General features: G+C 26.3%; 1 protein-coding gene across 3 annotated transcripts in view; it reads left to right on the top strand.

Annotated features, from left to right (window-relative positions):
• Window positions 1-397: 397 nt before the first annotated feature.
• LOC119684577 (atrial natriuretic peptide receptor 1) overlaps window positions 398-13,525 on the top strand; it is a 137,832-nt gene continuing 124,704 nt past the window's right edge. For all 3 annotated transcript variants that reach the window (XM_038098645.1, XM_038098644.1, XM_038098647.1), the window contains exons 1-3: window positions 398-1,290; window positions 1,366-1,549; window positions 1,617-1,819. In XM_038098645.1, coding sequence (XP_037954573.1) covers window positions 606-1,290; window positions 1,366-1,549; window positions 1,617-1,819 — 1,072 coding nt within the window. In that variant the 5' untranslated portion in view covers window positions 398-605. The remainder of the gene's footprint in view (window positions 1,291-1,365; window positions 1,550-1,616; window positions 1,820-13,525) is intronic.

Below are 13,525 nucleotides of genomic sequence, written 5' to 3'. Positions count from 1 at the left end.
CTTGGAAAGTAAGTTAGTGTAATACTTACTAAGGTTCAGAAAACGTGAGACTTAGTGAAAGTTATTCTTTTGAAATTAGCAATATCAACTTAGTGTAATTTTAATTCGACCTTATTAATAATCAAATTGTCTCTTGTGGGGATTACGTTTAAAACTTACTTCTACTACTGGTTTTGATTACTGGAAAACTAAAAAACTCTTGACAAACATATTAGTTATTAATGAAACGTAGTATCCATTTAAAAATACATTGAAAATTTTATGTTTTAGAAATACTTTATTTATTTTTTAATATAAATCTAATATATTTATACTATAATTTATTTTAATTTATTAAATATCTAATTAAAGAATTTCATGCATAATTTATTTTAATTTATTAAATATCTAATTAAAGAATTTCATGCTTCTTTCCGCAGGAATGTGTTTCTATCTACTTTGGCTATTTAAAATGACGACAATAATTCCTTTTTTTAATTACAAAAATACAAAAGTATATAATTTATATGAATCTATTGCAATATCAGATGAAAGAAAGTAATTATCCAAATGAAAGCACTGAAATTATTGAATAAAAAAAAAGTGTTTCAAATATTGGCACAACCATGGCATTTGGAACTATTAAAACTGATGAAATATGTAATTGCTATAGAAAGAAAACAATTTTCTGTATTACCACATCAAATAGAAGAATGCCAAACCAACTAAAGCAGCAACTAAATGAGACGTTGATGTCGTCAGTACAAAGCAGTAATAATTTCTGTATTATAAACTCTGCATTGGATCAGCCTTTTAGATTAATGAAAAATGTTTTTAAAGCAAGACAAAATAAAAAAAATTATGAAAAAAATCAACAGGATATAAGTCAATTTTCTATGAAACCAAAGAGACAAGCAGTATTACTTAAGTGTATTCTATTTCTGCTACTCATGTTCCAGTTGCTTCCGCTGACAACATGTGAATCGACAGCTTGTAGGGATAATCAAAGTCGCACCTGTGAAACAATTTGTGAGGCAAACACTAAATCTACAGTGAAATGCACAATACGTGCGTTGGTGTTATTGCCCGAGGATGACATCTATGTAGCATCACTAAAACGTGTACTGCCCATATTGCAAGTAGCAGAAGACAAAATACACGAAACTCAATTAATACCACGTAACATACATTTCGAATGGATGCCCAAGGATGACAAGTGTGATGCAGCATATGCCTCTATTGGCGCAATGGATGGTATTGTCAAAGATTGTGCACATGTCATATTTGGACCAGTGTGTGATTATTCTTTGGGTATGTATGCAAAGAGTGTTCTCACTCAGAATCAATAAAAAATTAATTTTTAAATAATTTTAATTTTCTTCACAGCTGCTGTGGGTCGTATTACCAAATATTTCAACAATCATGGCACTCCATTGATCTCAGTTGGTGGTTCCACATACGCCTTTGAGAAGAAGAAAACAGCTTGTGCTGATGAATTTTACATGCTCTTACGTACAGGCATGTTAAGCTTTGAAACGATATCCGAAATGACCATATCAGTTATGAAACGGTTTGTAAGAATATTTATGACTTAATTTCAGAATATATTATAATTTTTTAAATTATTCCTAATATAGCAACAAATGGTATCACTCGGTTTTTTTCTATGAACCGGATGGTCAAAAAAATGTTGCCGGCTTACATACTTGTTTCCTGATGATGAACAGTTTAGGAAAACAAATGCGTAAAGAAAACATGACCTTTGCACAACATCCTTTGGACGTAAAAGTGGAGAACCGCAGTATGGAAATGATACGTGAAATTGGCAATAAACATGGAAGTAAGTAGAAACTTTTGTAATTTTATATTATTAAAAGTGGTAAATACTTTCAAAAATTAAGAAGTTCAAAAATTAATACAGCGCATGAAAAATAATATAAACATATTAAAATTGAATTTAATTTAATATTGTTTATAAATATATGTAATCTATTGTAAATTAATTTTTTAAGCTTTTCACAAATTGTAATTTATGGCGGATAAGTTCCTTGTAAAAGTTTCTTTATCTGAAAGTTTAATAACAAAGTCAACTGAAGCTTTTTGGATAATCCTTTAGCTTTTTAAGAAAAAATGACTTGAGAGCTTGTTTTATTAAGAACATACACCTTTTTATAACTATTAGATTTGTCTGAAACGCAGTTAAAACAGGTTATAGTGTTATTATTATTATTATTACTATTATTTTTAGTTAATTCTAATTTCATATTACATTTAGAATTTCCTTATGAGTTAAATTAATTTACAAAGTAAATAACTAAAAAAATTAAAATATGTAGGACTATGACACATTTCATCTCGTCTATTGGAGGTTTGATAATACATAAAAAATATAAGTCAATTAAATCAATCTGAAATGATATATTTTCTGTGCACTAGTGAAAACCGAAACTTAGTGAAACCGAACAAAGCAAACCCATTTGTTGCCATCCGCATTAAAAATAATAGTTATTATTACACTTATTAAATTAATAATAATTAAGATTTATATATATTATGTTTATTATATTTTCTTCGTTTCGAACTACTACTCCAAAATACAGACATCTGACCCACTTAAGACGAGAAACCAACCCAAGCAAAGTCCTAAATCATCGCTTTCTCCCTTATTATACAATGAATAATATATCTGTTTAATGGTGATCATAAGAAGAGTTTTAGGGAAAAAATTATGAAATTTTTAGATACCTTCCTTCTTATTTTATGTAAGTATGATATATGGTTAGTTCCAACACAAATTACTTATAATAAGTAAGTAATTCTAATATTGAAAAATTATTAAAAATCTCTCATTGTTTGATATTCCTTTATTGGCACTATAGCATTTATCTACATTACAATACTCCATCTATTTTTAAAGTTTAATTCAATTATTTTCCATTCATTGATGCTAAACTTTATCAAATTAATTGTCCCCCCCATCAAGCCAGCGGATATTTTTTCGCCTTACTGTTATTTTTTCATCGCAATTCCTAAAGTAGAATATATAAGTCACTAATTTAAGTGCTAATAAGTGCTATGTGGTTACTCCATCTAGTTCATCGCAATTTTGTTGGAACAATTAAACTCAAGTATTATCAAAGCAGCAGAATCTCAAAATTCGTTATTAGTCAGTGCTATTCAACTTACATTCTTACGGGGCCTGCAACATTCTTGTTGAATTTACTTTTTAATATCCACAGTAAAATGATTTTATTTCGCTTGTTTAAAAAAATATATGGCGAATAATTGTCTTTTATTAATGTATTTTTAATTCTTTAGACATGAGTCTTGATAGAGAGGTAGTTATCAAGAATGAATTACGTTTAAACTGTAATTTTTAGTTACAATTTAGCTAAATCAATATACTATATATGGTTCACGTTACTCATATATTTGTTTTTTTCTTCTTTTCCTAAGTGCTTTGTCCTCTTCGAACTGTATGTAAGATATATAACATGATTGATATTTTTGTTTTGTCTACATCTTCAGCGATCTTATACTTTTACAAAACCACTGTCTTAGATTCTTAAGCCACGATATCTTTCTTCCTCCAGAGCAGCGTCTTCCTTCAATTCTTTCTTCAATAATTACCTTGAATAGACCATATTTGTTTTGCTATTGTTAATAAAAGGTATTCATCTTCAGAAACTTCTATCCATTCTGAAATATGCACTTAATATATTAATCATTAATATTCCAAATAGGAACATTAATTGTAACAATGATGCGATAGCACTACGCAATAACTTTTTAAAATCAATTATAAAGAAAGACACTATTTTCTTCATATAGGTAAACTACTTTTTAATGTAACGAAATTTTATCATTTGTAATTAATTGTATTTTTCGCTCTTTTGAGTATTGAGAAAAACGCATTATCAGTAGTGGTTTTGGGAATATTTCTTATATATGATTATTCGTAAATAATATTTTAAACTGTGTGTACTAAGAGTTGAACTTGCCATATTTGATACTTTTTTGTTAATTATCTAAGTGGCCCAAAGCCGCGTTTAACTCATATTGTAATAACTTAGATTTTTGCGAATTTGCTATGAAAGTTTTATTAACAAATTCACTTGCTATTCTATATTATATTAGAACGAAATCAATAACCAGCTGTAGAATAATTGATTCAATGAATTATAGTTTAAGCCCATGTGCGAGTGCGAGTAAATTGAGGTAAATTAAATTGAAACTTCCTAGGGATTTTTTGTAACTGTAATATTTATTGATTTATTTATTGCACTTATTTATTATTTTTGATTAAAAGTTTTCAAATTTATTCAATAAACATCTTTTAAAATTTTTACAATGGTAACACCTAATTTACTCAATTTTTATCTAATTTAATCTACTCGAAATTCTGGTAAATATCAACATTCGCTGCCATACGGATATAATTTACTATTTCCCTCAATTTACTATCAATTTACTCGAACTCGCACATGACGTTAATTGTTAAATTCAGTATTGTTATTTAGTATAAATAAATAAATAAAATAAAATAAAATAAAATAAAATAAAATAAAATAAAATAAAATAAAATGAAATAAAATAAAATAAAATATAATAAAATAAACTCAAATAAAATAAAATAAAAAAATTGATTTCTTTTTAATAATCAAAAATGGCGATAGAAACTATCTTTTTAACAGAAACTAGACTTTTTGAACAGTAGTGAAAAAAATTCTTATCAAATTATATAAAAAAAAGTTTTTGAGAAAACTTTATTAAAAGTGATCCACTGTCTAATTTATCGCACCAAACAAATGTGAAGGAAAAAATGTAAACAAAAATTGATAAACAAGTGGTTTTCGAAAGCTTTTACGCCACGTGCGTGCGAAGCTTTTCGAAGTTGGCCAGAACAGCAAAAGCAAAAACAACGCCTCCACCCAAACTGATATCGCATCAACCGGCAATTTGCGTGCACACAAGCAGTTAACAGTTGTGTGAAAATGAAATGGGCAACTTCGAATCCTTCGCCGAATGTGCATGCACTGTAAATCGCTCGTAACAAGTGTGATGCACTGAAGTTCAAATGCAAATTGCCATTTGCTGGTAGTAGCCAGCACTGATAAGACGCAAACGTGGCGGTTAAGTGAACAAATAAATAAATAAATAAATAAAGAACAAATCGTTTTAATTGTGAGTAAGAAAATTAAAAAAATTAAAATATTTAATTTTAAATTTAATCGATTTAAAAATATTGTGAATAAAAAATATATTAAATAAAAAATACATTAAATAAAAAAATGCATTAAATAATATAATATTTTATATAAAAAAATATAAATAAAATAATATTTTATATAGAAAAATATTTTAAATAAAATAAAACTTTAAATTAAGAAATTTACAATCGAAATCCAACATACAAAACTAAATAAAATTATTAATTACGCGAGTTTACATAAAATAAATAAAAGTGATATGCAATGATGTGTTAAATATTAAATATTAATAATATGAGGCTAGTGCAAAATAAAATTAAAAAATGATGACAATTTATTTTGTTTTATAAAATTATATGCTAAAATATTAATGTCACTCACTTAAAATCTATTAAAAAATAGTCTAATAAAAAAAACACAATTTATTATTAATTATTAATAATTTATAATAAATATTAAAAATATCAAAATAATAAAATAAAATTAAATTTGAAATTAAGTTTGTTTACAAATTGTTTTTATATAGATTGTTATATAAAGATTTATTATTTATATAGGTTGTTTGTATATACGCTATCTTAAGTCATTTAATGTTTACCACAGTGACGGTTAAATAAATATTATTTACTGTTGTCATATTAAAAAATTTTATTTATTGAAACGCACATATCCCTTATATAATTACAAAAGTATATATATATATATATGTATGTATGTATATACCCATAGCCCAAAAGAGTCGAATTCTCCCCATTTTATAATAATATGTATATTGATATAAAAACTGAGTTCAAGAAAAACACAAATATATAAATCATTTTGGCCCATGTGTATTTGAAAAATTAAAAGTTTTTTTAAAACTTTCTTCATTATTTCTTTTGTGAATAATGAACTGAAATCAAATATTTGTCAAATGATTAGGTTAGAAAAACAAATTACATTAATGGACACATTACCGTTTAAAAAGTAATTCAAATATTAGAAATGAAAACATTTAAAATATATTCATATCATTTTAGATATCAGAATTATCACTGATATAGATATAGAAATTATCAGTCTATTCCCAAAAATACCAATAATTGAAACCAATAACGCCTACTGTAGATGTCAATCAATTGAAGGCACTAATGAAACAATCGGTAATTTTAAATCTTTTCACATTATTATAAAGACCAAAAATATACAACAAATACTGACTGTGTATTTTTTTACAATACTGTATGTAAGATATATAAGAATAAAATACAGTCTTAGCTAAAGCATTGGAATAGGAATAAACAGGATACCAGCTCCCAACGGAGCGTAGCACTTCGATCATGATTAATATTTTGTGATTAATATTTAAGACCCTAACCGAACAGAAGACATTCTGCCTTTCGAATGAAAGCCAGATGGTTGGCCGGTGAGGACCTCCTAATGTCAGAAGAAGAGAATAGTTCTCGATCCAGTGACCTCGTCCTGGCCCAGATCAAGGCTGAGCAGTCACAGTGAATGTGACTGAATATGACTAAAGCATACTTAATATGCAGCTTTAATGAAATAATAAATTCATAAAAAACAATAAAAATAATAAAAAAAACTACTTCTATTATTAAATATAATAAAATAAATAGGTTAAGATGTGACTACAAATAACGAAAAGAAATAATTCAAATAATAATAATATAATTATAATATAAATAATAATAATAATAATAATATAAATATATTTTGCGACCCTATGCTCCTCCTAGGAGTTAAAGGATTGAATATATACATATAATAATAAAATAAATAGTATATGAGTATTAAAAAATATAACAAAAAATTAATAATTAACTATTGACATTTATGGATACTAGTATATCTGTATCCAGCCTAGTAAGTATAGTAGTATATATTTTTGGAAGCTATACTAATAGTGTAGCTTAGCTTAGAAATAATAAAAAAATATTAAAATATTATGACAAACTTGCTTGCTTCTCTGAGCCACAAAAAACTGAAAAAAAATTTACGTTTTTGGCTTGGCTTCCACTTTTCAACCATTTAAAAAAAGTATGTTATATTTGAGACAATTAAAAAATGATTCATTCTAAGATCCCTATTCTAAGATTAATAGGGTATCTTATAGATAAATGTATGCAAAAGTACGTATACTATATACATGTATTTATTCTGTATATATTTATACATATATGTATATAGCTTAACAAATAAATTAACTATATATAAGTGAAACGACATAAATTTATAAATCAAAAAGAATTTATAAGCATCAAAAGCCTCAAACCTTCTCACCGAGATAAATTTTTTATAATTTTTTTTTAAAAAATATAAATAATATTGAAATATTATTTATTAATTATATAAAAAGCACATCAGTTGGCAAATGAATTTATAAATTTAGTTTAATACTCAATTTTACTCCATTCAAATATTTATAGCATCATATATACTGTGACATGTAAGACAATTGAAACGTATTAATTATTTTAATAAGAATTATGATAATTAATCATCATAATAATCATAATAAGTTGGAATTGCACCTATTGTTTAAGTTTTGTCATAAAATAAATATTTTTTCCAATCATTAGTAATACAAGTTTTAAAGTTTTGACATGGCCTAATTACTAATTAACTCTTAATCTTATTATATTAATGACAAAAGCCCTAATCATAGCTACATCAAATACATAAATATGTACATATTTGTATACAAATATTGTGTACATAAATATTCTAATTATTGATTTTATAAATATGTGATGTCATTAATTTAGTTACGTCTATTCACAATTTTATCTAAGATTGAAACATAAAGTTAATTTTTAATGTACATTTACTTCACTTCTATTATAATATAATATAATTTTGGTTTTATTACTGCAATCTTATATAATATCAGGAAATTATGTGGGTTTCATGACGAACTTTCACTGTTTTGGATTCAAATTTTACGTTGATAAGCAAACAAAAACTTCATCACACAAAAAGACATAAGCCATTATTGTCAATTGGCCCTGAGGTAGTATTCTATGACATGTCAATTATTTCCTTGAAATCAGCAATTCCATTTCCTTGATCATTTCTATGGAAGATGCGTTACACAACTACTATATGTCATTTAAACAAGAGAAGAGAACAATAACCCGCAGGAATGCATATGGAATTGTTTTTTTTTAATGGAAACAATGATTGCATGAAAATACCGCTTTGGTGGAATAGCACAATAAAGCATTTCACGTATTTAAATGAACTTCATAAAAACAATATTTTGTTAAACTTGTGTAAATACACGCATAAATTTCAAATAAATACTATTCATAGAAATGTCTTTTCTGAGTACTTTAAACAATTCTAATAATAATTCAGGCAGATGAAAGACGGGATGACTGACACTCCTACGAAGTGGTAAGGCTAAATTTGAATTGGTTTAATGTTAGGTTGGCTATTCATAGATTTACACTAAATGTAAGTAAAATATATCTTAACTATTTTTATAAAGCAATGCCAGTACTAATAAGTAGTATAAATACTTTTTAGAGTTTGAAGAGCATTTCACTTCATTCAAAAAAAATATTTATTATATTTCTTATACAGTTTAGTACAGTTTAATTATGCTTTTTAATTATTCTCAATTATTTTTAAAACATAAGCTTTATTTCTTGTGATTTAATACTTAATTAAAGTACTTGCTGTTAAGTGTCTTTGCCTGAATGATCTTTTTAGCTAGTAGAAAAATATTGGAACGCAAGTTTTTATTCCCTTCTAATTTTAGAATACAGGGTTGGCTATATAAAGTGAAACCACTTATTTAACAAGAAAAGCATTACAAAATACATTTTTAGCTTTTCAAGTGGAAAACCATATAACTTGATATAACATGATTTGATTATGTTATTTTCTGAAGACAATATCGCACAACTTTTAGCTCGAATTGCACAATGTGCTCTTCTCTGGTATTTTTTATCGTACTTGCCATCCCATTTTGGGGGACGCTGACTCTAAGTTCGTCTAGCATATTTCGCTCACTTATGTGAATCTATAATTTTAACTATTCCAATAGAAAAAAATCAAGAAGTCTAGATCTACAATCCCCACAAATATGGGCGCCAGTCAAAATCACTATATTTTGATACCAAATGGCCGGGCAACAAAAAAGTTGATTCTGGCACGAGCTCTATGGCATGGTGCGCTATGTTATTATTAAGTATTCAATATTTAACACTAAGTGCTGCATACCATTTTCACGAAAAATTTGTTTTACAAAATCAGTTATAATAGCACGGTTTTTGTGTTTTCAATTACCTTTTCCAAAAACTATTGTTTGATGATCATAACTTCAAAACTTTAGCACCGCATTGTCATTTTTTGACAGTAAAGAGATGATAATTCAATAATTTAAGGTTTAACCATGGCATAGAACAGAAAATTTTGTTTATTTACTTTTCAATTTAATATGAAATGCAGTTCACCACTTATAATGTTTGCTAATAATCTTTGTGGACTTCAAAGCTTGCGAATAGTGTGTACTGCTTCATATATAGTATATTGAATTGAAACAAACCCAGAGTTTCATAAAAAGTCGCCACGTAAAGTATTATGAGATTATCATAAAGCTAAGGCAATACTAAGAGACATATTAATAGACTGACTGAGAGACGAACATCACTAAATCAAAACGTCATGCCATGTTAATTATGTATAAATTTATTGATCAACTCTTATAAAATTTATCAATTTAAAAAATAATTATAAATTTAAGAAATTCTTTATTTAAAATAATAAGAACTTCGTATTTTTTTTGCATTTTGTTTCATTTCTAATTTAAAAAATCCTTTTATCACATCCATGGAATCATTAAAATAACTATTTTAAATTTTATTCTTTTAAAAAGATTTAATTCTTCTATTCTTATATTATGTTAAAATAATGTCAATAAAAAACGAGATAGAATAATAATAATAGCAATAGAGATCTCTCTACTGCAAACTGTGCTTACAGATATTATTTTCTAGGCTATTAAAAATTCCGTGTTCTCCTCCTCTAACAAAAATTTCTTGCTATAGCCATACAGCAACACAAATATAAAAATATTTAATTGCATGTTATTAGCATGAAAAAAAATTTATCTTTTATTTAACTACCAGTAAATGATATATATCTTTTCTACAAAAATATAAAATTATTTTTTATGTGTTATATACAAAAATTAGTAACATTAATAATAACAGATAAACCAGATAATATTTAATAAATCAAATTTTGTTAAATATTTATAAAACCCGATTTAATCAAAAATAACCAAAAATAAACTAAAAAATATTTTAAAGAATTTCGCTACAACTACCAGCATTTTTATATAAATACCATTTATGGTATAATTAAATGGTATCATTGATCAATTGATGAGTACAAAAACCAGCATTATAAATCAAAGTACAATATGTTATACAACATATGTGTTATACAATTAAATATATTTATCATTTATATAAAAATACAATATATCTTCATACTGCCATAATTTTTCTGTGCACTGACAGATTCTACTTCAATGTCATATACTCGAACTATTTTATAATTAAAACAAAACTATTTTTTACTTAAGTACCCGTAAATGGTAAAATGAATTTTATTTTTTGTTTTAATTTTTCAAAGACATATCAGTAACAGAAATAAAAGGCAGACAATACAAATCAAATTATATTTTTAATAAAATTAAAAAAAAATTTTAATTGGGTTTTTATTGCTTTTAGTCAATAAATTTTGGCTTGTGCTTAATTCAGTCGTGCAATTTTCCAACAATAGAGTTTTCAACCACAGATTTATAGCCAGTTATGATATATAAACATTTTCAATGGTGAATAATATTCAATAAGCATTCAATTTGATATAGGGGAAAAAAATTTAACTTCTTTTTTATATTAACTTCTTATAATATATGTATTTATAACCGTTAAAGTTTATAAGTTTAAAAAATTTTCATGGTTAGCAAATTAAAAAACTGTTGTTGACACAGATTTGTTTTAAAGACGAAACGAAAGAAAACAAAAGATAATTCTATTTTAAAGTCAAATGCAATTTTCCGTTTCTTATTCTGATAGCTGTGGCTTTCAGGAGAAAAACTTTTAAAATGAAATTATTCTCAAGTGTACATAAAGATGTCATGCATAATACTTTTAAAGTAGCCTTTATCATGTAGCCAAAAAAATAAAATTTTCTTTGGTATTGTCCTTGCTTGTAAGAATTTTTTTCTCGGTCTATTATCAAGCACGGCACTGACCAACAAAACATGTTACCATCAACAATGCTCCAAAAAATATGAAATTAAGAATTATAATAGCTTCTGCACCATTTTTTGTTGCAATTTAAAAAATCTGAATAAAAGAAACTTCTTCTCGTTGTACTTTGCAGGAAATCCGTTCTGTTGCATATTTTCAGGCATTGTACAAAATTTAATGATGTTCCTCTTACATTTTTAACAGCTTGCAAATGGATTACTTTTCACTGGAATACAGAACTTCAAAAGCATGTAAAAGTAGTCAAAAAGTAAAAGTTACAATAAAAATGTACAAAGTTAAAAGTTATAGAAAACTTTTTTTTATTCAATATTAGAAGTTATGACGCACAATAAATGCAACAATTATACTAATACTAAATTCTGTGTGATTATTACTAAAATCTGTATTATTATTATTAATTTATTTATTTGACTATGAAAGCCCTCTATCGGAACTTGGCTTAAAGCAGAAGACCTCTCTTGATGCACGATTTTAGTTGCGTTCACGCCTTATCAAATCTTGCACTTTAAGCATAATTATAGCTCCCTCAATTTAATCAGTTTATCGGATATACAGTCTTCTCCATTTGTCGTATTGCTAGAGCATCGTCATGCATTCTCAAGACATGACTAAGCCAGTGAAGCTGCTGGATGTTTATTCGCTAAATAATGTCAATTTTATAATAAAACTAACAGCTTAGGAAAGTTTCGGATAAACAGGAAAAAAACATAAGAAAAGACACTGTTATTGTAGAATATTGAAATATTGTAGAAAGTAGATTCTTGTCTTATTACCTTTTGCAAAGCAATAACTCACAATATTAATAGAGATTGTTCTTCGTGAAGAAGAGAAATCTTAACGCGATTTTGGCAGCTGATTACAAACTGATTGATCAGAAGGCATAATAAAACATGCACTAAAGTCCAATGGTATCGAAGTGATTGACCAGAAAATTGTTTAACGAGGATAAAACGTATGTTGCATAGACTTGTTAAAATGAATCTGTCAGTAAGTAGCGAAACACTGGCTGACGGGCTAAACTCAACAACTAATATATCGGTATCCTCCAAATGTCTTCACCTCTACTCGTTCTCGTATGAAGGAACTTTCTATTATTTCTGTAAGACTGTTCAATACTCTTCATCTAAATAATATAATGGGGATTGTGTACATATATCATATTGGTGGTAGGTGATGAAAAGGTGGAAAACCGCACCACAGTGATTCGATTTCAACAACAAAATAATAAAATTGTGTGTAGTAGTTGGAAATAATAAAATGGCCTACCCGCAGACCTGATCTTAACTTCAACAAAAATGTGCGAAAAATATTAAACAGCAAGTTTGAAAAAAACTCACAAAGCAGTGAATGAAATAAAAGAAAATATTTTAAAATACTTGAAATATGTTTCAATATTCATAATTTATTTTTCTCAATCTACGCAGAATTCAAAGCTGAGCAAAGGATAAAGAATATTTTAGAAGATAAAGTGGTCTTAAACTTATGAGCAGTTGTTTTTATATTTAAAATTTATATACTATATAAAATATAATATACCATATATATTATTTGTATATGATTAATATTATTTTATGATTAATATTGAAATTGTTTGATATGAGAATAGTTAATATAATGAATTAAATTTAAGTTTCTTATTTTAGTTTTGCATACATACTTCATTAGAAAAATAAATTTATTTAGTCTACAGACAAATACCTTTGTACTATATGTTATTGCGCTTTAAAATTAATGTATCGAAAACGATTGGAATACTGTTAATAGATTTCCAAATAATTGCTTTTGGAAAATTTCCAATCTTTCTCAAAACGAAAACTAATATGTTATAATTTTGGAATACGTAGACGCCGTATCTATTAGTTGTTTTTGGTTTTTCAATGAAAAATTTAAAGAACGATAACTATAAAAACAAAAACTATAATAACATGTAGCGCTATGAAAAACATCGTTTATAACAACTGAATCAACTGCATTCCGTTGTCAAATGAGCTTTCCCAGAATATTGGAAACGTGACCAAATTTATTTTGCAATAAGAGTAAATGGTG

Source organism: Teleopsis dalmanni, chromosome 2 (genome assembly GCF_002237135.1).
Source record: "Teleopsis dalmanni isolate 2A chromosome 2, ASM223713v2, whole genome shotgun sequence".
Classification (NCBI taxonomy): Eukaryota; Metazoa; Arthropoda; class Insecta; order Diptera; family Diopsidae; genus Teleopsis; species Teleopsis dalmanni.
Note: the sequence above shows the minus strand (reverse complement) of the source record. Positions and strands in the feature narration are given on the sequence as shown.